This window comes from Heliangelus exortis, chromosome 1 (assembly GCF_036169615.1).
Source record: "Heliangelus exortis chromosome 1, bHelExo1.hap1, whole genome shotgun sequence".
NCBI classification, from domain to species: Eukaryota; Metazoa; Chordata; class Aves; order Apodiformes; family Trochilidae; genus Heliangelus; species Heliangelus exortis.
In genome coordinates this window covers 82157405-82183366 of record NC_092422.1, presented here as the reverse complement: position 1 = coordinate 82183366, position 25962 = coordinate 82157405, and the positions used below count along the sequence as shown (strand labels likewise).

The 25962-nt window shown below is 38.7% G+C and overlaps 1 protein-coding gene across 3 annotated transcripts in view; it reads left to right on the top strand.

Annotated features, from left to right (window-relative positions):
- Positions 1 to 25962, top strand: part of DMD (dystrophin) — a 1120784-nt gene that overhangs the window by 91394 nt on the left and 1003428 nt on the right. The window contains exon 1 of one of the 3 annotated variants that reach the window (XM_071750583.1): positions 9074 to 9197. The exons of 1 other annotated variant lie outside the window; for it this stretch is intronic. In XM_071750583.1, the coding sequence (XP_071606684.1) occupies positions 9101 to 9197 (97 nt within the window). In that variant the 5' untranslated portion in view covers positions 9074 to 9100. Of the gene's footprint in view, positions 1 to 9073; positions 9198 to 25962 lie in introns of those variants that run through there. One more of the 3 variants, XM_071750574.1, reaches the window with a different exon arrangement.

Below are 25962 nucleotides of genomic sequence, written 5' to 3'. Positions count from 1 at the left end.
GCTGGTAAAAAAAAAAGTTTCTGCACTTGAGTATGCATGCTGGGAGTGGAACTGTACACAGTGACAGAAGTGAGTTCCCAAGCAAGAACCTGGCACAGAAGCAATTAAATATGCCTTTCTTAGCTAGGATAGTACAGGAAGATGCAATACCTTTGTGTGAATGTGACGAGAGAAAATTGCCTTCAAGCTCTGGTCCTAGCTGATGAATCTTACAGCAGCCTAACTTTTCTTGGAATGATGCCTCAGGCAAAGCACAAGTGGCCCAGAAAAGGAAAAAAAACACCCTTAGCATTTTCATTATTCTCTTTGTCTATCACTTCACCATAAATTGCAAGGCTTTTCACAGGCAGACTTGGAGCCTTAGGGCTTGTTGTAAAGATCTCCTAGATATTGCGTTACACTTATTCCATAGGGCAAAAAGAAACTATCTTGTCATACTCCTCCCTATTGGCATCATGGACTTCTTAAAGATCAAGTATTCCAACACAAGAGAACTTTTGATGTGTTCACATAATGAACATGCTTAGGTGGACAGTATTTACCATGAAGTAATAAACTGTGAAGAAAAGGAAGCTAGTTCATTAATTTTTTTTTTCATAAGTTTCTTCCTGGATGTGGTTTAACTCAGGTTGCATTGTAACCACACTGGACTAATGAAGTGATTTTTCTCACTCTGGTATATGAGACACATGTAGGTCTCTGTTTGAATATCTGACTCTGGATAAGAGTATGCAAAAAATCTGTATGGATATAAAAAGCACTATGGTATACTCAGACTGAAATGTTGATCAGTGAACTTATGTGCATGATTTAGGCCTCAGGTAATTTTTTTAGTGCCTTTTTCTGCTTGAGATGGAGAAGAGATTTGCTTTGTGGCATTTATTTCTACCTTTTTATTACTGCCCCCTCACCCACCATCAGCTGTGGGATGCTTTTTTTTTTTTTTTTTTTTTTTCCCCTGTGTGTGTCGCTACATTTTCTGCCTGGAGTGGATGCTGATTTAGGCTCATGGCCAAAACTGTTTCTTGGAAGTCGGGAGCTGACTTCTGTTCCTAACAGAAGTGCTGATATGACTGTTACTTGGTGCTTTTCAAACGACGCTTTCTGACTGATAATGTGGCCCCATTTTGCCAGCCAGAGCAGAAGCAGAAGAATTATATTCTTAGTCAAGTCTGTTGAAATGAGAAGTATTGACAGACATGGAGACTGCTTCAGGAATATATTGATGGCAGCAAATGTAGTTACTCCAACTGTGTATGTATTAATGTCAGACAGGGATAAGCCTGAAACTGTTATGAAGAAGCTTTCTGCCTGTACCAGGGAAGCATCTCCGCTGAGTTTTTCTTGTTCCCAGTGAGGGAAGAAGTGAGCAGGCTCTTCTGGGGAAGGGCAGTAAATACTCAGTGATGGGAAACAAGTGTGCAAAATGGTGTAGAAACATTACCTTTCTCTTCTACAGCTTTTGCTAATTCAACCTAAAATACGTTCTAGTAATCACACAGATGGAATATCCAGCCCAAATATACAAGCACCATGACAGTGATGGAATTCTGGACAGGTTTGACTATTGAGTACAGAGCATGTTCAAGTAGGCATTATTTTCTGAAGGAGAGGTCTTGAGAGAGAGTGGAATTGCTGAGTATCTGGGTGAGAGGAGAGCACTGAAAACTTCCCAAGTGCCACTGCAGTTCCTGACACTTTAGAACTGCGTGAAGAAGTTTGGGTGCCATATCCCCGGTGAACCTTTCTTTATGCACTCTCTGTGTTTGGTTTCTGGGATAACTTTTAACTTGTCCTTTTTTGCAACTTCCTCTGCTTTGGGCCAGACCTAGTATCTGAAAAATTACCAAGAGGGATTGGTGCATGTAGCAGCATTCATGTTTTACACCCTGCCTCTCTTGAAACAGGAGTTGATACAGGTGTCCTATCACTTTTATCAGAACTGGCTTTCAGATTATATCAACTGATAACATGGTTTCCCAGCAAATTTGCAAGACAATTATTTTTTGGTGATAATGAGGTCATTAAGTTCTGCATTTTTTGCATAAAAAGTGTTAGCAATGTAAATAATTGCAAATCAAGTAATGAACTAATACCATATTATAAGCTTAGCAGAATGTGACCTGAATTTTGAATAGTGGAAAAAAGATGTATTAACTGCTCAGGAAACATGTATTCCCAGAAGAATTTGTTTCCATATGCAATACCTGGTTTAAGAATTCATCTTTTATAATTATTTTAACAAAACTTTGAGCTATGTTGTGTACTCTGTTGGTATCATCAAAATCTCAGCTTTTGTACTGGTACAATAAAAATTGATTGCACATGGATATTATGCAAAATAATGTTAAAAATGAAGCCTGGCAATCAAAGTGATCCTTGGCAGCTGCCACTCTGCTCACTGGTGCCATTCAGTGTCCCAGATACTCTGGAAGTTTGACAAGATGCAAGAGAGAGTTTAATTAGGCCACAGTTTGACTAATTCCACTCATCTGGGAGTTGTGTATCAGTCATCCACACAATGCAGGCTGTTACTTCTTCCTCCCTTGTTCCCACCTCTTTAGGAAATGCTCAGGGTCTCACATGTGGCTCTGGGCCACCACAGATAGGAAGTTTGCAGGACTGATTTCTTTGCTTGTTTGGGTTTTTTGGTGGTTGAGGGTCAGATGCTGTGGTCTTGAAGGCCTTTTCCAACTGTGACAATTCTGTGAATCTGTGAAACTGATTCTTGATCTGTCTGAGGTTAGGAAGGTTTTGCAGAGAGATCTGGACAGGCTGGATCAATGGGCCATGGTCAATTGTATGAGCTTCAACAAGGCCAAGTGGTGGGTCCTGCATTTGAGTCACAACAACCCAGTTCAACAGTACAGGCTTAAAGAAGAGTGGCTGTAAAGCTGACCATAGAAGGACTTAGGTGTGTTGGTTAACAGGTGGCTGAATATGAGCCAGCAGTGTGCCCAGGTGGCCAAGGTGGCCAATGGCATCCTGGCTTGCATCAGGAATAATGTGGCCAGCAAGAGAAGGCAAGTGCCTGTGCTTGGCACCAGTGAGGCCACACCTCAAATATTGTGTTCAGTTTTAGGCCCCTCACTACAAGGACACTGAGGTGCCAGAGCATGTCCAAAGAAGGGGAAAGAAGGTGGTGAAGGGTCTGGAGGACAAGTCTTACAAGGAACAGCTGAGGGAACTGGGGCTGTTCATGCTGCAGAAAAGGAGGCTGAGGGGAGACCTATAGCTCTCTACAACTGCCTGAAAGGAGGTCACGGCAAGGTGGATGTTGAGATAAAGGAACTTGAAATATGGTCGATTTTGTTTTAATTTGTTCTTTAACATAAAACTGTCATATGCATGTTACCAAATAGTTAATGATCCCTCTTGGAAACCAATGCGATGAATTAGATTTACCACTAAAGCATAATTTAATTGGAGTAACCATAGAAATAACCAATAGGAAACATTTGAAAGCATGTGATCTGTGATGCCATTTTACCAGTTGCCTTATTTATCCTATGTGACAATCCCCTGCATTTGGTGAAAACGGAGGGAAACACAGTACTTTGCTGGAGATCTATACCAAGTGACAATGTTTATGGGCTCAAACCCATGGTGAGATGAGTACTAGCATTCAGGGGCTGAAAGATGTGTTTTAGGTCTACTTTTTTTGTTGTTTGTTTTTAAATGAATTTCTTTAAAAATTTTTTTATTCCTAGTACATTTGTTATTCTTCATCTTATACATACACTGCAGCTGTAGAAAGAATGAGCAAATTAAGATGCTTAGGTCAGTAATTATTTCAAGCCTCATATTGCTGAACTTTGCCTGAAGAAGTTAAGGTACAAATGGAAGAAAGTCAAAGCTGCGTTGCACAAGTCAGTTGAATTTCAAAAGAGCTGTAAGAGAACCAAATACATGTTTTATGTAATTAGTGTCTTAAAACTTCACGTCATCATTCAGTTTTGTGCTAATAGCACATACAAGACTTGCTTAAGATGTTTAATAGTGCTTCCTGAAGAGTTCAAGGTCACTGATTCTCTGAGTGCTAAATAGGGAACTCTGTTTCAGCTTTCTGGTGTGTGTTAAATATTTGGAGAACGAGTTAAGTAGAGGGTTTGGGTTTTTTCTTGCTAGAACCTGCTATTTTAAATTCCCTGTCACTGAAATACATATGCTATGTGAGAACAAAATGTAGAATATCTTTTGGCTTATCTGCAGACATATGCAGAGGTTGCCATCAAAAATTCTCAACAGTTGCCCAATTGAGCATCCATGGCTGTAGCAGTGTTGAGATGACTGTATCAGGCAACAATATATTCTTAATATATATTCTAAACTGATGTATAGCTTAGCACCTTTTAGCATGATGTGTCCTGTCATTCGGGATGCTCTCAGCAAGCATGTTTCTGTAACATCTTTTATGAGTATTTCTTTAATCCAAATTCTGTATTATGAAATCTCGGGTTTGCTGAGAACATTTCTGCTTACTAGTGTTGCAAGAATGCCTGTAATGACACTTTGCAAGACTTTCTTACCATAAATGGAACCAATCTCATTTTGAAGAGTTGATCCTGAGTCCTTCTTATGTGTCCTCAGATAACTGTGTTCTGAGCTTTTGGTTTATGACAAATGCATGAACTTAAGCAAATTTCGTACTCCTGAGGTCCAATTGAAAAAATGCAGAAGATTTCTGCACAAAAAATATTTGGATGATCTCTGGTGCAGATGAATTAAAAGTGGCAAACCCCTGAAAGTTTCAGCTCCTTGGATGACTGTCAGTTGCCTGGATGGATGACTTCAGACATCCACATGTGAAAAGTCTCTCTGGGCAACATGGTGTCCTGAGTGACCAGGCCTTCAAACCATTTCATTGAAGACTTGGGGCATGGAAACATCTGTGTGGAGATGATGGTTTCACTGAGCTTTTGGACTCTAAACTTTATAACCATCGTTTGTTTTTTGGTTGCTTATACTCCTTTGTAGCAATTTTTTAACTCTTGAGCAGTCAAAGCTACATGTGCTTGTAAGTGCCAGAAGTCATCCTGTCTAAATTATTGAGATATTGTCATTAAAATGAAATTACTGCTTGCTCTGATTCTATGAGAAAGTGATTCTTTATGGACAACTTCTATATCATACGTCTGAAATTGTGTAATTGAGAAGTAGTTACTATAGAATGATTAGCAGTAAGAAATAAATTCCTGTCAGTGTTGTAAAAAATTTCCAGTGCTCCCAATGGGAGATGTTTATTAATGTAAACACGCACAGTAGATCATTAAGGTATTTTCTTGCATGATTGATTGATTGAATTAGTTGTTTACTGGGGGAGGGATGCAGTACCTGAGAATAATGAAGGCACAGAAAAAGGGCAGAGAAATTGAGTTTCTTCAGGAGAAATATTAGCAAAACAAATTAACAATTTTTACTATGTAAAAACAGCATTCATTTTTGCATACCAGAGACAGTGCATCATGTAGGGCTGAAGGTCAAGGCCAATCTGCTTGCTTCAATTTTTCAGTGGTCGATTATCTACTCTTGCTTTGTTTGAGTCACTAGTACTCCGAACAGGAAAACAAAAAGGAAAAAAGAAACAGCAGCAAGAAGAAATTGTACATCATATCTTTGTTATCTATGTAATCTGCACACACCACCATAATCAAATTCAAGCATGCTGAATAAGCCAATTAGTAGCTCTAATAGCAGTGAAATGCTTATAACGAATAGACATATCTTTGCTATAGTCTGTAGGTGGCAGAAGGAGAGAGATGGGACTCCTTCCTTTCTCATGTTATTGTCAGCCAAAGATACCGGAGTTTCTTTGTCCAAGTGTTTTTCCAATTGTCACTTATTTCTGCTTTTTCCAGACTGAAGATAGTTTGGTATAAGAAAAAAAATTGTATTTGTTTTACTGTAGAGTCTGGATGTTCTACCTGTGGAGCTTTCTCTCTAAAGCAATTCATTCCATAGAGGTGGGTGGCTATAATTATATCTGTGCAGATGCTGAATCCAGTTACAATAAGCAGAAACCAAGGCTGTTGTTTCCTCAGAAAAATGTAGAAAACCTGGAGACCAAAGTGTGATATTAATCTGACCTATTAGTATGTGGACAGAATGACTGATACTAGTTTCTCCTCCCAGATTGCCCATTCATCTCTGGGCTGTTTTTCTACAGAGCTCGTGTACACAGAAGATGCTAGAACTAGTATATTGTAGTTCCCTTTTCCTCCCAAAATAATAATAAAATAAAATATTAAATTTTTGCCCAGGGCAAAAATGGCTACTTCCCATGGTCCTGATCTGAATGGAAATGGTCTGTGTGGCTAAACTACATTGTGTCCACTGTATGCTCTGCTAGAGGGCAGAAATACTGAGTAATAGACCCCAGTGGATCCTCTTTGTAAAATCCATGCTTTTACATCTCTGGAAACATTTTCCATAATTCTCTTTCTTTTCTCCCCTTTTTAGCTGTTTCCCCTGTTTCATACTTCCTTCTTAGGTATCCAGGTGGGATAGGATACTGCTAAAGTATATTTATGATGTACCAGATGCCCCTTGTCTCTTACAAGAATTATTTGGCTTATTAACAGACGAATTGTTTTTCTGGTTTCTATCTATTTTTTCTATCCATTTTTCATTTTTTCTATCCATTATCTTGCACAGCTCAAAATTCACTGAACTAGAAATCAAGCCCATGGTGAGTCTTTGGGTATTTACAGCTTCTCTGCAACTATAGCATATCTGAGCTATGAACTCAAACTCATCTTGTGTGAAATACCATATACATTCCTTGTTGCTGTGTCTATGTTTTAAAACTCGTGTTGCAGCTAGAAGTGTGAAATACTAAGCATATCCTTCTGTGTATTTGGAATGGATGGGGACTTAAAAATTAATCCTGATTTGTTGTCCAGTTTGTTTCACTTAAGAAATGGCTTGAACTGTGAACAAAAAGAAGCTGACTATTTTCAGATAGATGCTTTATAGTTGTGCACTTTGCAACTATGTGATAGTACTGTCTCTATTGCCTTGAATGCAAAATGAGCTTGTTGATATGTGCTGCTACAGACAGAGGAACAGATGTAGTAATTCTCCTTTATTTACATGAAATCCCTAAAAAGGCATTTTTTGGCAGCACACTAGGAATAAATACAGTATCAAATATAAACCACGCCATGCTATGTTAGCTCATTCAGGTGTCAGCTGTGCCATTTAGATGTGGGCGAGAGCAGGCAGGCAGATTCATCCCAGCAGAGCTGAGAGCCCTCCCCGTGTTCCACAGCCCTGGTGCCAGCCTGCTCTCACCACAGACCCTTGCTGGGTGTTTTCTGGGGGGCTGTGCCTGCCCCTCTGCCCAGAGTTTGAGACCCTGGGACCCTGCCTCTCTGCTCCTGGATAGTGCTTTGCACCAGGCCAAGAGGGATGTGCCCTGCAATCACACCAACTGATAACACCCCTGCAGGAGACCCAGGGGAAGCTATCAGATGTCCTGATTTTTATTACTCTTAAGTAGGAGATCCTCTTACCTTTTTTTTTTTCTTTATCTTTTTGGGGTTTTTTCCTCCCTTTCATTCTCTGTGACTTGGAGCTCTGTTAAACTCACCTTATCAAGCTTCTTTTTCATAATAGCCAAGAGGTTCAGGAGCATAACTGAGTTTAGGAAATTGTTAGGAGAAATTAGGATAGAGGGACTGTTGGTTCAGATTGTAACGATGGAGAGATTAAAAACATCTTACCTGAGTGAAGACATAAGGTTTAAGTGAAATCCTGTGAGCCTTTTGAGCCAGGAATGTGAGCACCCATGAGTGATGCTGAGCTAGCCACAACTGCATGGGAAAGCTCTTCCCAGGGAACTGTGCCCTTTCCCTTTCCTTACTTCTCCTTTGCCATTGCACAAGGCTGAGGCAGGGGGTGTTACTCCAGTGATAGTCCTTTCTCTCCATCACCACTTCCCTTAACTCTAGCAGTTTGTAGCTAGTGAGTTGCATGTGTTAAAGTTCCTTTTTTCTCTTTCAGGTATTCAAACTTTCCAGAGTGGGGTTGGGGATGTTTATTCAGCTTTTGAGCAAACATTAAAGATGCATTAAAGATGAAATGTCTTGACTCTGAACTGCAGGCAGAAGCGGTGGGAGGAGATGCAGCTTATTTAACTTGGAGGATGATTGATGTGTGTATGTCAATTTCTATTAATATTCTTTTGAAATCACTGACGCAAGTGTGTTTTTTCCCCACCCCAACAGAAAGTATAAATAGAAAGACAACAAAACAATCCTATCTCTTTAATTCATGATGCTCAGGAGCAGTTAAGCAAACTGTTGTTTCAGAGTGTCCTCCACAGGGTGGCAAAAAACAGCTTATGGTGGTGTTCTTACCACTTTAAGAATATCAAGATGCTTTAACAGAGCTATCCACTTAGTGCTAAAATGTATAAAGCACGAAAAGCAAAAATCACCTAGAGGTACACCTAGATTTTAAATTGCTTAAAAATGTACCTTTTCCTCATTAGACAGCCGTTTGTTGCACGAAAAGAGCTAAATGTGTCTGTTGAGATGCAGGTATAAAAGCCATATTAAAATGAAACAGAGTTGAGAACTGAATGCACAGCACTGTTATTCAGAAGTACCTTTCAAGCAGAGAGTTTCAACGGGAAGGTGCTGTTTGGTTGGGCACAAATCAGCAAACATTTAGCTGAAGTGTGAATAATTCAAGCGTGCACGGGCAGCCGTGCTTTCTGAAGAGATGAAACGCAAGACTGAAAAAAATCTTCAAACATTTGCATCAGCCTTAGAGGACAATGCGAGCAGGAGGATTTGAAACAGATTTGCAGATGCACTCTCTTTAGGCAGGGAGACTGCTCATTAAATGCAAGATGCTTCTGTGGCTCGTGTGTTCGCTCGGAGGTAGAGGTTTGCAAGACTGACGTATCAGATCAAGTCAGAGTGGTTACCACACCGACGGTGTAGCAGCTGCATAATAAATGATGGAGAGAATCATGTTAGGCATGCCCACCTAACCTAACTTGAATCATGCGAAAGGGGAGCTGCTGGAATTCAAATAGACTTTCTGGTTCCCAGCAGTCGGCAGTAATAGAATGCTTTCAGGAAGATGACAGATGCAGGGGAAAGATGCTGTTTTGCACTATCTTGATTTGTTACGGCAGCCAACTTATTGGCATGATGGAGTGACAAGAAAAGCAGCTGGCATGGAAGGTAGGATTATCAAAGCTATTGCATCATTATGAATGTAATTAGAAACTGACCATGACAAAGCATATGCTAGAAAGAGCTGCCGCTGATGGCAGAGGATTTGTTGCTGGGGTCTTGAAACTCTGAGAACAACATTCCTCGTGCAAAATGGATTTTGCAGTTTCATTTATGCTTGTGTTACCCTTTCTTTCCTGCTTGCCTCCAAGCTTGGGAAATCACTTGCTTGAGAGAGTGTTGTTTTAGGATGAGACTGAGGAATAAAGTATTTTCTAAGTCTGTGAAGCCTCAGGTAGATAGAAGCAAACAAATGTGAAGCAAGGTTGGGAAAGGTTCCCTCTGATTCACTAGCAAGCTCTGATTGATGTATTGGCATATTCAGGAATCCCAGGGAAATTAGGATGTATGTACTGAATGTTTTAGTACAATGTAAAGATACTGTTACAGGTCGCTGCTTTAGAGGTAGTTTTCTGACAGGTTTTATTCCCCATCAGTTTTTACCTCTTGACATTTATTTGGTTGTTTGGTATTATATAAAGAAATTACATCAATATCTCCTGCAGGGTTTCTCAACAACTCCAGCATCTGTTTTAGCTATTGAACTGTATTCACGTTTTGCCAACTTGATGCCTACCCAGCTGGTCTGTCATTTCTCGCTTGATTACTGCTCTTAATTTCTCTGTATCAGCTTGTTTCAGATAGGATTTTGAAGGCTGTTAATGAGAAATGACAGTAACTGTTAAATTATTGAGAGATGGATGGGGTATTATTTTTTGAAACATCGGAGAGTTTCATATTCTGGGTTGCAATAAGGTTTTCATGTAATCATTGAATGTAGCTGTGAATACTTTAAACCAAATGAGTCACAACCATAACTTTCAAATTACTATTTTGAGAAAGTTTGAGAAAATGTAAAGATGCATGCTTTGGTATAGGTATAATTTTATTTTATGTTCTTTCCTACTGTCCACCTCCCCGCCCCCCCCACCCAGCCAGGTCCTATATATATTCTCTCTCTGTCATGGTGAGCAGTCATTAAGTGTATCTGTATATATTGAAATATATTTTATCACCACTAGGGTGAAACTGTCAAGCAGCTCCAAACAGGTGATTTGAACAGGTTTAAAACAGATGTCAGCTCTATTATAGTGGGTCGCCCTGGATCTAAAAAGTAAAAGTGGTGTTTATTAAACTTCAGAGGTCCAACAACCTTTTAAACACTGCTTGGTAGCCCACAGGTATGATTATGTTAAATTATTTGCATTATTTTGCCTTACAAAATGCTTTCTTTCAATGTAAACTCCCTTCTTTGTTACGTCTGTCATTTTTCCAAGGTGATGATCAAGAGATCTCTTGTCATACTAGATACTTCTCTGACTTTATTTTAAATTACTTTGTTGGCTGTACTCTATGTAGTCTTGTCAGAAGAGGATCAGGCTATTAAACACTAAATGTTGCTGACTAAAGCTGTAACAGTTTTAGAAAGATAGATGCTTCTAGATACACAGCAATGAACCAGCCTTCAGAAAGTCTGAAGATCAGTAAACCTGACATACTGTTAGCTAGCTTGTGCATTTCCCTGCTTTGACTGCCTTAAGGAAGCATTTTAAATTATGTGCTAGCTGCTAGGAGGGTAGATATAGCTATTAAGTATACCACTATGGTGCTTGTGTAGCCAAAAATTGTTCTTCTTTTTTTATGAAAATAATAATAAAAAAGTTATTCTATTTCAGAGAAGTTCTACTACACCTAACAATAATTTTCCCCTGTTGATGATGCTGAAAACATAGAGAGAATAACCTATAAAAACAACTTGAGTGCCATTCACCTGTTTTATATTGCATGCATTATATTTATACCCCTCAAGTTGCCAGTTGCTCCTTGTCTCAGGAGTGCTGGGTAGCTATCATCATACAGTACTTACTTAAAATCATATTCTCCTTGTAATGCTGCTAGTTGTAACTGAATATCATCTGTGGCCACCATCTAGCTCACAAGTGATTTTATAGTTTGCTTCTGTTTTATCAATAATATTTGGGTTTAGCTTTCTGTTTCGTTGATGAATTAAGAGGACACTAGGTGGAGCTAGCTGTTGATTAGAAATACAGCTCCGGTAACACAGGCCTGTCTAATGAGCAAACCCTTGTTTATAATGTTTATGATTAAAAATTACAATTCACAGTGTTAAGCCTTGAGTTGGACTCTTGTGATGAAAGTCTAGATATGGTGGGGTTAAATGAAACAAATTCTCCATTTTCCTTTTCTTTCATTATTTTACAAGCCAGTAATCAAGGATGAAAAATAATAATAAGGAAAAAAGCCTCTACATCCAACAAAGAGGGCTAGGAAGCAAATGAACGGAAATAGAAGAAGGAAAGTGGAGAGAAGCAGCAATAAGAGCCAGCAGATGTTTCCACTGTAGATACATACAGATATCCAATTGTGTATCTGTTTTTAGCCTGACACACATAGATTTTCTTTCGTCCTTACATATAAATCCTCTTTCAATTCTGTCTTCCTGAATTAACTTATACAGCTGACATCTTTCACTTTATATTTAGATACAGGACAAATTTTTCCAAATCTCTCCTTGGAAGGGTGAACTAAAAGGTGTGTAAAGGCACAGGAAGTTGTCACTCACATGCTGGCCAGCCATGATTAAGAAAAATGTGAAGGGTTATTTATTGACTGAGGTGGAAGCTGGTTGCATGTGCTCCTTGAAATGATTCTGGTTATTAATCCCAGTCAAGGATAAGAAATACGTGGTCTTGGACAGTGCGACAGCACAAGAAAAATATACTAATTTCCAGGCAGATTTACAGATATATACCACAGATATGGTACATATATCAATTCAACAAAGAAGAGAGAAATCGGTTTATATGCTGATACTTAAGTACATGAACTGAAGAGTAAAAAGGCAGAAAATAAAGACGTGTGAGATGAGTACAGTGTAAGGCAAAAGTAGAAATTAAGAATAGGAGCTGCAGCAGTCTGACAGAGCAGTGATAATCTGTTGAGTGAAGCACTTGCAAGTTCAGTCAATGCCTTGTTCTTAATGCAGTAAGAGGGAATTGGGGTAGGGAGATGCTCAAGTCACAGACAAAGAATTGGGCAGGGGGGAAAGAACAGCTGCCTGATGCTCCAGGAGTAATGAAGTTTAGAAGGCTAGAGATAGGCCTTCTAGAACATTTAGAAACTTGAAATTTCAACACTGAGCTGGACAGACAAGTTAAAATGGTATTGAAAAGGTGCTGGACAAAACCAAATTGCACTTGGACCTATTGCATCTTCATGGAGTCTTGCAAGAAGGCAGGATCATCAGGCTGAAGAGACCTTTTTTGGTTATGAGCTGTGCAGTTGCTGACAGCTGCAGAAGCAAACTTTATTAGACTTACAATACCATTCAGTATTTTATTGAGGTTAGGCAGTGATTATTTTCTAATTATTTTAATGGATAGGTTTAAGCATAAAAAAGGCCTTTGAAGGGTGTCAGGGTGTCATGGTTTCCATATCTGCTTCCTATGCTCTTTAGTCCAGAAACATTCCAGAACCTCTAGCTTTGAATGTGCACATCCTGATGTGTTTTGAATGATCATTCTGACAAGAGTGGGATCCAAGCAGCGTGGCAGCTCTGGGCTTTCTCATGCTTTTCAGATGCTGCTTCTCTCAGCTTGTGGTTCCTGCTGAACAAATAAGAAATTCTGGTTTAGAAATAGCCATGGGGTGAGGAAGTTACTGGTAGTCTCAGGTAAGGGTCATAAGAAGCTGAGCCAGAAGAAAGAGATGTGCTCCTTCTTCTCTCTCACTAAAATCGGTCAATTTTAAAAACCACTAGAATGAGGAAGAGGATAGGAGGAGGAAAAATGGCGCAAAAGTTAAAGAAATGGAAGACCTTCAGGTGTTCAATGAGACTGGCATTCAATGAATGGAATTCAGTGATGCAAAAAATGCATGAGGAAAAGCACCTGTGAGAGTCAAGAATGTCCAAGTGTTATGCACTGTGTTACGATCCGACACACTGCCATAAAGATTTCTGCAAAAAAGCACTACATCTAATAAAAATGTATTTTAAAATTAAGTATATTAGCAAAATGGAAATATTTTTATCCTTTGAGAGTCAGAGTTCAAAGTCTGTGGTTTCTTTATTAATTTTTATTGTGTAACAGAGTTGAAATTGCTAACAATTTTGGGAATTGTATTTGGTGAGAAATAATAAACAATATCCTTTCTTGCTATCCCAGACTAGGGTTATTTTTTTCACAGAGCATTAAACCACCTATCCCTGAAATAATATAGTTTTAATATCCGTAGGAAATGCTGAGATTTCCAGAAGCTGCTGGTTGTTACTAAGCACCACGTTAACTTTCAGTATGTTGCTGGAAGTACTGGAGGGCAGGGTAAAGACCCATATATGAGAACAGCTTCTGGACTTTGGTCAGTCAAGACATCCAGAGAAAAACATAAGAACTTTCTGAAGGCTGGTATTTTCTTAGTTCATCTCATTCTGGTGAATCAGACAAGAGAAGACTATTGTATTTGAATTGAAAATAACATGAAAGCCTCAGCTTGCTGCTCTGCTGCATGTCATAGCATGTGGATATACCCATCTCATTCCTCTTAAACTTCAAGCAGTCTTGCAGCTTCTCTCCTTTGTGCCACTAGATCCAAAACATCCAAGTGATACACTGCAAAAATTAAATTATAATGCAGTTCTTGTGGAGTCCTTGCAGAGATAGCATTGATGGGACAGACCCAGTGATGCAGTTGTGAAAGATGAAGAGTTTTGTGTTTTGGGTGGGTGTTTGTTTTGTTTGGTTGGTTGGTTTTTGTGGTTTATCATGTGGGGTTTTTTGTGTGTTTTGCTTTCTTTTTTTAAGACACCTTTCCTTTATGACCTGAGCATCTTGGCATCAAAATAAGAATGCAAGGTGCACCTGTTTACAAAAATCTGGAACCTCTGTCTGCACTGCAGGTTTTTTGTTGTTGGTTTTTTAAAATAGATCTTAGTCTTAAAAAATTAAAATGAGGAGAGTAAAATGAGATTAGGCAACTAAGTATTTTTCATTAATATCCCTAAATTGCCCAGCTTAGTGTTCTACATTGCGACGCTGTTCTTGACAAGGTATTTCTTTCGTTTACATATCCCTAAAGGTATTACACGTAGTGCAGCCAGTACTTTGACTTGCTTCTCTCCCTCCCATGACTATTCATAACAGAGGAAAAAGGTGGATCAGAAAGAACTAAATCAAAATTTGAACAAAAAGTAATCTACTTGAAACTTGTGTTTTCTTAATTTATGCCTAATTTCACCTTCTCTTCCTTTTGTGTCCTGATGTTTAGGAATAACAAGTGTGCGGAGTTTCTTTTAAGGGGTCAACTTCTTTTAGCATTCACTCCTGATCACTCATATTGATCTGTTTCCCTGAAACTTAAAAGCCACACTAAATAAAACCACGACATGCTGTCTTCTCTAGACTTTCTTTATATGAGCAGCCTTTTATTATTATATATCCATTATGCAGGTCACATATGCTTTTGCAAGAAATAATGCAAAGATATTTGGGAAAGGTTCATCATCTTTTTTTTTTAGGAAAACCAGTTATATATTCCCAAACTATGTTTAAATTTAATACATCTTTAAATCCTCTTATTACAAAATACCACTAATAATGGGAACTCCTCTGTAATTTCATACTAGTAGCTGAATAGTATTTAATGAATATTCCATAGGTAAAAAGATAACTAAAAGGACATGCTGGAATTTTCAATGATTTGTTTAAATGAAAGTTTTGTCAAAACCCAAATTTTTTATCACTTTGTAGTCCCAGGATGCTTTTCATCCACTGTTAGTCTGGTATGAGGTAAGCGCTGAAAACACTGAAAATATTATAACTATATTTTTTCTAGTCATAACGAATGGAGTCTTTTAGGGTGGATGCTCTGGTGAAATAGTTTTGTCATCACTGAAATATGAAATGACTGAAGATTGAAGTTAAGTTTAGTAAAAATTTTAAGAGGTTTATAGTTTAATGTCTCTGTCTATCAGAATAATAGTAAAATTACTGATTTCTCATCTCTTACTGGCCTTCGTTTAGACTACTGCAAAACACGAGGGATTTTTATGAATGGATTTGCTATTTAGCAAAACATTTCAAAAATAGTGAAATGAATTCTCAACCCAGCTGATCCTATGATTAAATCTTTGTATGCATGTGTCTTTTTAGATATCTCTTCATAAGCCAAGAACAAAAAGCAGTGTTGCAGGTGTTGGTAAATCCCAGTAACTAATTATATTTCTTCCCAGATTCTGTGGTTTTTCAAACCTTCAGAAACAATAAAGATTAAGTGAGTGATCGATCAGTTATGATGCAATCTGAAACAAGATCAATCAAAACCTAAGACAATTAGGGTTATGAGATGGATCTGAAGCTACTTATTTAAGGATGTAACAAGCAGGAAGAAATAGAAATGCTTGACATGCCTAGGTGCTATATGCAAACCAAAACCAGTACCATTACCTGCCCTCAGTATATGAAATGTGCCTTGCTTCCTTTAGAGAAGTTATACTGTACTTTAAGTTCTTTTAGTGAGTTAAAAATGCATTAAGTAGTAATACCTCATTGTCTCTCCTAACACCTAATTCCTTACTTAGAGGTACTCTTTCTTAAACTATGTGGGCCTAAATGTGACTTAATAGCATTAAGTGTTAGTGCAGATAATAGAGTATCAGTTGGCATCATTCCTCTGGAAACAAGAAAATGCAATTTGCAGGAGTCCTTAGTGGAACTGGGATTTAGTATGGGACTCCATGGGACCTGGATCAACAGCTGAATAAAGGGCAGCCAAAGCATCTCTGTAGGGCAACAGGTATCACATCATTTCCTAAATATGCCTTAGACTAGGGAGCAGAAGACTTATTAATTTGTTGTTATTGAATGCAAATATTATTTATTGTGTGACAATACATGTGGCACTTGACAAAGCATAGAGAAGAGTGACTTTTTTTGCACTAGGGAATGATATTTTATTAGAGTGAAGGGTCTGCTTTGTATCCTTAAAACCAGACATAGAATGAAGGCTGCAAACCCTGGCAATCTGTGAAACTGTATTATACCCTGAGCAGAAATGGGATTGCATTTTGTGGTCTTCTTCCTACTGACACACAACTTGAGAATTTTACTCTGGATGATAATCACATCAGAAAGAGACAAGCCAGCTGTAGATGGTTCTGAGATGCCATGGTACCCATATTAACTGTAGTCATGGGGAATCCTTCACAGCGAGTACTTCAATAAGGAAACTGAAAAATAGGGGGGGGGGGGATGTAAAAGAGAGAAAATATGAACTACTCTATTAGACGTGGGAAAGGCAGAGGTTTCAGTTGAGAGGATCAACTTACTCTGCTGTTATTTCTTGTAACATATTGGTAGCTGCTGGGTCAGGGCTTAGATTGTTTGTGAACAACCATTTCAGAACAGCTGTATGCATTATTATAAATCAGGAGAGAAAACCCTAGGTATTTGGTTTGTGTTGCAGCACAGTTTTCTGGTTTAGCACCTTGCCCCAGGAATCATAGAAATACAGAAAGTGCAATAAAACTATTGAGGAGAAGTATATCAGTGTTGAAATCCTTGGTTTTATTTTGTTCTCTGGGATTTTATTTGATCCCAGCTCTCTCAAGTGAATTGAAAGGAGGAAGGAGCTAATATTCATACTGCTAGACAGATCTGCATTGATGAAACTGAATAAGCAATTCCTTGTACTCCCAGTGTAGATCCGGGCCTGGGAAGTGTTACCCTCACCCTGTGTCAGTGCTCCCCTGGAGATGCTGAGCACAAAAAATAGGGAGGGGCTTTGGGGGTGCTGGTGTCTGTTTCCTGAGTGACTCTTCTGTATTACATATAGGAGGCAACGTTTCAGGGGGATGGTGGGAGGGGGGTTGCATGTGTGGCCTCTAGGTGAAGACATCCAGGGCCGCCCTGTGCTGGGCACAGCCAGTTTTGGGGGGCTCAAATGGACCCACTCCAAGGCATGGTTGAGACCCTGTGCCATTGCTGGCCACCTCTGGAAAAACTAATTTGAGAAAGGGTAAAGCACTGCTCTATAATGACGAGGGGGAACAGTGCAATAGAGCTGGGGGAAGACCAGGGTCAGACAAGAAATCAGGTATTTCAGGCATCAGAGCAGAGATTTCTCCGCAACACCTAGAGAAGACCATGCTGGAGCAGCCCATAGAGGACTCCGTGCCAGAGCACGTGGATATTTTCTTAAGGCACTGTGGCCTATGGAGAGATCACACAGGTGCAGATATTTCCTGAAGGACTGCAGCCCTTCAGAGGATGTGCACTCCAACAGGAAAGAAAAGACAGTGAGGAGTAAACAGCATTGGAGAGAAGCTATTATGGAGTGACTACAGCCACTGTTTCCCTGTGTCACTCAGGGTTGGATTGATAGGAGGAGAGTTGGGAATGAAAGAGTGAAGGGGAATCTGGGGAAAAAAGGGACATGGGTGGCAGGTGTTATTTCAATATTTCTGTCTTTTTTTTTTTCTCACCATCCAAATTTCCTTTAATTGACAATACATTAATTTTCCTCAAGTTAAATCTGTTTTGCCTGTAATAGTAACTGATACGAGATCTCTCGATCTTTATGTGAAACCAAGAACTTTAACTGTATTTTCTTCCCTGCCCTGTTGAGCAGGGGGAGTGGGAGTGAGAGAGCAGCTGGATGGGCATCTGTCTGCTGGCCAAGGTCAGCCCATCACAGTGAACTTAGACAGGATCATTCTAAGTGAGCTTTCCTTACTGTCAGGAAGTAATGACTCAAGGTCAGTCATTTTTAGGGATAAATTATATCAGACCAGAGAAGGGTGTGGACTGTAGCTGATACTTGGTATAAAAAAGAAAGGTTGAAAGATGAAACCTCCCTCTTTGAAGCAGTGAGTCACTTCAGGGATACTGATCCTGAACTTGCTCTAAAAAGACAGATGAAAATGCATCAAGAAAAAGGCATTAGAGCTACTGTAGTTTTAATGTCTAAAGTAAGATCAGGAGAATGAGGAATTATATGTGGGCAACATCAAGAGTGCCTTAACTTTGGTTATATTTTTGTGTACTAGAGAGAGATAGTGTGCATGTGATTTTTTTCATTGTCTCTACTCTTACTGTACGACTGAAACTTGAGTTTTAACCAGTTCAGAGGACACCTCCTTGCTTTTAACTACTTAAAAGTGGAGACTTGCTGCAAAAATTGGTTAGAGCCTGTGGATGTGACAAGCTATTCATTCAAAAAGGTTACATGAAGAAAGGGGGGAAAATTAATGAAAAGATATGCCATTAAAAAAAATCACAGAAAGCATAGTTTGTTTCCTTGAAGGGGAAAACAAAAAAGCAGCTCTACTCAAATGACTGTTTGTGGCATTTCATAATACACTGGTTGTAGAGATGTTACCTGCTTTTCTAGTGGAGTTTGAAAAAGCAGGAAGCTATTACAGCTCTTGGGTTGTGTCATTATTCTGAGATAAACAATGAAGAGAAAAGGCTTTAAAACATTTTTAAAGACCTCAACCTGAAATGTTTTACTGGGCTGCTTGCAGACAGGGGAAGAGCTGTCATTTGCAGGATTCTGGAAGCTATCTACCATAGCAGGTTTTATTCTGGAGGTTGTGTTCCTCTTCCACCATTGCTAACATGCTTCAAGTTTGAAACAATCCAGTTGTTCAGTACAAGTATTTTTTGTAAAAAGAAGGTTGTAAACATAAAGAGTAAATGAGAGTGGGATGGGGCTGGTTCACAGGCTTATTGTGTTCAGAAGCCATGTATCAGCATCCAGCTGGAGCTTTGTGTGACTAATATCTCAAGCCAAACTTGGTTTAACTTTAAAAAAAAATAACAAACTTTTAGGAGATGAGTTAAAAGTTGGCAGGTATTATGTGCAGGGACTGTCCCATTGGAACCATTTTATCTTATTCATTACTGATTTCAAATCTGTGACTTGGAATTAAAAAGCTTTGTTTCCTACTGTTTGCTCTCTTATCTTCAGACATTGACTGACAATACCAGGCTCCTAAACTGCTGGATTTCACTGGAAATGGGAAAAGCTTTGTTTCAATTGTAGGCCTTAAAAAGGAAATGTAACTCAGCCCATTGGAAATGTAAAGTGATTTGGAAATGTAAAGAGCCATGATTCCTCTATTGGGAGCAAGACAGGTTCTGTTCTTTATTTTTATATATTTGTTCATCTTTGAATGGTACAGTAGACCAGTAGTGATTTTGGTTAAATTCTCAGATTTATGAGACAAATGTTACTCCTGGCTTACTTGGGTGTAAATTAGGGATCAGGGTTAGATAGCAAGGGAGATGTCAGGGTTTGGTAGAAATACCTGAAGAAATCTGGCTTTTCTTGGATCTCTCTCCTTTCAATGAAAGGAGTTAGGGAGTAGTTAGCACACTAGGTAAAGAGCACCAGATTCTTGTCTGCATCTGTTGCTTCTGGAGGCCGCTCAAAGATTATTTATGGAAGCCTGGGAGCACTTCCTCTCCTTGTAACCAAAGCAATTAAAGTACCCCAGCCCTTTACTGGAATAAATTGTTAATCTTTACTGCAGATGAATTTTCAGATAAGATCTGTGATGTTTTGTTGTACAGTCGGGCATGATGCTTAGCACCTGTAAGTCATTTGTCTTGATGGTTATGCTTCCAAATAGACTGGAATAGTCCAGTTCTTTATAGTAAGTAATGAGCTTCATTGCTCAAGAACACCATAAGAGATACTCAGTGAGTTATTATGGAACTTGAACATTCAGTAAGGGAGAGCTCATGTATACATGAACCAGGATTAATTTCATTAATCACATTCTTTTGTTATTGTAGTTTCCCAAATTCTGGCTTGTTCTCCCAAGTTTGTTAGTTTGTTTGTTTTCATATTGTATTGTTTATCAGGTTGCAATGCTGATCACTCTCATTGCTAATATTATCACTACTATTATTTAAAAAATAGATTAGGGCTTTTAGTACCTACTTAATTAGAACAGGTTTGAAGCATTGAGGGATTTTTTTTCCAGGCAGAAGTACAGGGTAGGGCAAGACACACCTAAAACTAAAATGTTTCCACTTAGTTTTGAATCACTGCTTAAAAAATTTTAATTCCCTAAGGAGTACAGAGGGAGAGAAAAGTTACACGTGAAAAAGTTATTTGGGTCATAAGAACACACCAAGGGGGTCCATTTTTGTGTGTATTTAGAAAATGTCTGTCTCTGTGTATTTCTAATGGTTCTCAGCATGGTGTTCTCATGGTGCATGTGTTCAGCTCTGAGCAAGAAAAATAAGATTCAAGCCCTCAAAGAATTGTTCCCTTGTAGTTCTATTTACAGCCATTTAAGATCAAGTCTGAATTTTAATATTAAAGTAAATGTTGTTAACCCTGGAACATAACCAGCATGAGAATGACTGAGCTTTTTCCCCTCAGAAGAGTGAATAAGGAGGGAGAGAGAAACCTTGAATAAAATAATTAAGAGTATGTTTCTTTTTCTTTTACATACTGAAGTGTTTTGTTCTATGTTTCTGAACGCTGAGAATTACATGTCCTCCAGCAGAACAGTCCTCAGAATTTAGATTTCATACTGTTGGGAAAAGCTGCATGCATATATTTAGGGAGTGATCTAAGAAAGAGTATTGACAGGGGGATGTTGAACCACCCTGAAACACATGAATACATTGCTGATAATGTTACAGGTACAGGTGTCATTTGAAATCAGTGCTCTCTGTTCATGTCTGTCTGGGGAGCATAAAAGGGATTGGGATTTGTAGAGGAAGAGCCCCTCAGCCATCCCAAATTTCATCCTAAACTGTAACTTCTCAAGTAGTAGAAACAATAAGTTCACTTTCTGCATCATCTGTCTTGAAAGATTTATAAACACTGGTGGTGGAATTGTTTCCTGTGAACTAGTGATAGAGTTCATTATATGATAGGGCAAGAAAGCTTCTGCCCTTTATCAGTTCTCTGAAAATACAAGAATAAGAATATATACAGGGAAACTGAGAAGTATTTTCTTAAAAAAAGGAGAACCGTTGCTATACTGTAGGTTTCACCTTTGGAACTTCTTGCCCATGGTCACAAGTGCAAAATTTCTGGAAGTCCATTTAGGTCCCATTTGGATATTTAATAGAGAAAATCAATTTCTTCAGCATTTAGCTGACTTCTTTTCAACTCTCTGCTGGCATCCAGATAGCTGACTTCTATCCTCCTTGGTCAGTGTTACAACAGCTAATTTATATAAAATCAATCAGCAAATTGAAAATCAGGAATGCTTTCTTTTTAGGACTTGTCTAACATAGTTTTTAGGAGTCCCATGGCCTTTATAAAATGTTTAAATGAAATAAATTGTTTGTGGTTTGGGTTTTTTTTTTTGTTTGCTTGTTTGTGTTTTTTTGGCATCTGTTTTTATTTATTTTTTAAAATATACTTTATTATTTAATTTTATTAATAAAAGTTTTATAATTTTGAGAGTGAAGATATATTTCTTCCTGTATTTCATTTTTTTCCCCCTCTTATTTTACCTTTGAATATTCGCTACATCTTCCTTGCACTCTCTTTTTTTTTATTTCCTTTCTGTGCTCTGTTTTATGGTGCCTGTAGGTAATATTCAAGAGAGAAGGTCCTAGTAGTTAATACTTATGTTAAATTTCACTCATATCACTCTTTGGAGATTTAAAAGACAATGTTTGGCTGTTGAAGCTCTCAGATAAAAGCAAAGGTGACACACCTATTTCATGCATCACATCAACCTGTTCTGCATGCCACTTTCATCCTGCCTGAAGTTGTGAAAGATTAGACTCAGGCCAGGAAAAACAAACAAACGGGACAGGTACGTTGCTGCTACTTTGAACTGTGTGTATCACATTGATTCTTCTGTCAGATATGCTTAAACTGGAAAAGAAGCAGTAGATGTGAAATTCACTCATGCTGAAAGTCTTGATCGCCTCCCAGCCATACTGTGTAGTTGTGGTGGCATTTACTGTTACGTAGCAGTGACCAACCTCTGAGCCTACTGACCGTCATTAATGTCATTTCTGTAAATTAGTCGTGCCTTAGATCTTAGACTTGTGATTGGTGTTGCATCTTGAACCACCTCCTCTTCATCAGCCCTCACCATAACTGCTGACATCCTGGATGGAATGACCCTGATGGAAGGACTGTCTCCAGCAAAGACAGCTTTACCTGAATGTACTTTTTGGTCCTTGGGTAACCTGTAGCTTTATTTTGAGTTTTCATTCATGTTCCCCAGAGGTAGTTGATTATGAGTTTTCAGGTTGCCAAGAGAAGTTTTTAAAAGGAGAAAGCATCTTTTTTTGGATTTAGATTCCCTAAGACCTGGATTTATTTTCCACATTCACAGGATAACTTGTCTACTTCTGTGTAGATATTTTTGGTACGGCTGGGGAACCTGTGGGTCATTGTGGCATCTTTTCTCAGCTTAATCTGCTGTTACTTATGCTAATGAAGATTGTGGCTCTGGGTTTGCGCTTCATTTTGGCGTGTTGCCACTTCTGCAGCAAAAGCCAAAGGTGACTTTATCCACTCCACCGGCGCTGTTCTTTAAGCACATTTTGCTTTTCCAGTGATGTAGCCTCAGAACTCCACAAGTGAGCTTATTATGCCTGTCTTATCTCCTCATAGGAGTGTGGATTTAGTGTCCAATTTATTCTCTTCACTGTCAGATGAAGTTCTAGAAAGCTTGTCTAAACTCACTAGAAGAGTAGAAACTTCTTTTTTATATGGAGACTTTGGAAGTATGGGAAAACTGGAATAAGGAAACATTGATACGAGTAAACCTATACATGTGCACAAGTATTCTCTCTTCTAATGAAATAACTATTTCCCATCACAATAGAGTCTCATCTCTGGAGAACTCCTGGTGGTTGAAAACATGAGTGAATTTTTAGCATAACGATATTTAGAAGGGTAAAGTACATTATTATCCTTTCCAGAAATGGAAATAGCACACGGAGATCTAGTGAGCTTGTGGTCATAGAAGAAATCCATCTCAGTTAGACAAACAGAATTTCTTCATTTTGTATCTTCTTGTTTCCTTCTAGAATACTGTGCCCAACAGGGAGAGGAATAAGATTTGGAAACTCTGCTTCTTGTGCCTATTTGATATGCCTTTGCTGACCCCATGAATACAGACTAGTGAGAGCCTTATTAAACTGATGAGCTTTTGCCTGCCTTTGGGTTTCGTTAACATCATAACTGTAGCTCATACTTGCTAAGATTAGGTGAAGCCTGTGTTCTTCACCTTTATTCTTCTAAAGTGACAAAATGGGAGATGCCATGTTACTGTAAGCTAAAGCAAATAAAAATCTAGTTTCTCTTGTGTCTGGCTTTTGCTCCAGCTTTTGCATCCTCTGAACTAAATGACACACTTAACCCTCAAAATAAAAAGCTTTCATTTCAATCTTTTTTAAGAGCTCCATGGGTCATACTCTGGCTTTTGAAAAGGAGCAATGTAATGTTTTAATGTTGATTGGCCCTTGACAAGTATACAGAAGCCTGTAGTGTCCCCAGACATACTCATCTTCCTTTTGTGTTTTCTTTCTTTCCACTTTACCCGTCTGTCCATTTCAGAGGAATTCACAAAGGAAAAGGCCAAGATTCTTTGGTATCACAAGAAATGGATTCCTGATTCAGATATTTCTGAGCCTTGATTTTTGCATGCTTTTTATCAGACAGAAGGGACAAAGGTGCTATTTTTCTTCTCTTACTCAAAAGCAGCAGGAAAGCAGATGTTAGTAGGAATGGTGCTAATAATCTGCAGCAGGAACAGCAGTGCATCTACCAGGAAAGATCCCAACTCACCGTGGTTTCAACTGCTGTTGGGCACAACTACAATGTGCAGTGAAGAGAACCATAGCAGCTCCAAACAAGCCAAATCTGGAAATGGGAGTTCTTTAGCACAGAAGAATGGTGAAGTTTCCAGGCTCGAAGGCTCCTGAAATGTGTAGCATCCTAGGAATTTGTCAAATGATCAAAGGAAAAAAGAGGGGGAGTGGGACAATCCCAAGAAAGTGCTGTGGAAAAATTTTCAAAACATGTGTGTGTACATTTATATGTACACACACATATATTTACAAACAGATGCTGCCAACCACCTAAATTCATAATGCTCTCTAACCATGTCTAGGCTGGAACAGTTTAAATGTGGTTATCTTGGTACACTTGTAATTTAGTTTTAGCCGAAAAAAATTAACTGGAAAACTATCATTACGGGTCTAGTGATAAACACAATCACCTATGCAATAGACTTCTTAATTTCTGCTCTTGCCTTTAAGTTGGGAGTAAAAAAGAGCAGCTCCCTTTAAGCTCAGTTTCTCCCCAAATTGTCAGCATTCACAAACGCAGAAACAGGATTGAATGTGTTTATGGCAGTCATGATAATTACAGAACACAAGATCTACCTAGCCAGGGAAGATAAATATCTTAGTATTCGCTGTAGTGATAAAGTGACTTTGGAATACAGCCTGACAGAATGGCAGATTAAATTTGATTTTTCCAGCTATACATAGCTCACAACAGGCCACTGTAATATTTGTTGGATCTAAATGTCCCAAGAAGATCATGTTGTCTTTGTAGCATGGGTAGTTATTCTTTTATAATATTTCATGGGAAAAGTCTACAGATATAATTCTCAGAATAGGTAAAAGTATTTGAAAAATGCTTGGTTTCTGCCTTAATTGTGATTTAGGTCTTTCTCAAAGGCCTTGTATCCCAGGTCTGTCTGTCTGTATAATTGAGTTTCATTGGTGTACTGTATAACATTGTCTGTCTTAGTGAAAAATAACAGAAATTCTTCCAGGGGGTAAGATCAAATTTGTCTGCGCTGTGGTTGGCTGCCACACAATTGGACTAAAGGTATATAATTTGTGAGGAAAATACTGTTATCTTTTCCTTAAATTGTGGAGGGTAGAAAAATAATACAATGGTGGAGGAGTCAGAAGAGTTACTAAACACTTGCTGATACAATGCCCTGTGTCAATGAAATACTGCTAACAAACACCTGCTCTCTGTTAGTTCCCACTCACTTCCCCTTAACATGGAGAGAAGTTTCAAAGTGATGTTTATTCATTTTCTTAACTAAATAAAAACCCTTCAATGGGTTTCCTCATAAGGGGGCTCTTCACTAATTTCATCAAGTCATGGTATCCTAGCTTGACGTCTCCAGCATCCAGTCACTGACATTTGCAAAGAGTCTCTGGTGCTGGATTTGTGTTTCTGTAATGCAATCTTTTCTTCCCTCTGAGTTAAGAGGCACACAAATCTGCAGTGTAAGTGCAAGGAGGATGCTTGTGGCAGCATTATCTTCAATTCCTGAGCACTGTCAGCCTCCTTCTTTGTAAGTCAGAGAGTTTAAGACTAGGGTGGACCATTAGATCATTCAGCCTGACCTCCTGTAAATGAGACTATTACCTTTCACATAGGTGCCCCTTTGTTGATCCCAATAACTTCTGTTTGGCTAAAGCCTAGCTCTTGGAAAGACACTCAGAAAGCCAACAACAGATGCGTTGCTACTCTTGACACTGGTTTCACCCTTTCTAAACAAATACACTTTCCTTAGCTGAAAGTTTGCTTCAGTCTTTCAGCTCACTCAGCTGGCACACTATGCTCCCTGTCACTACAAAACTTCCCATTCTTAATTTTTAGCTTGACTTTGCTTGACTTCATCCATTCACCGAATTCATCAGTTGATGTGTTGGTTGAGGAATATGACTTC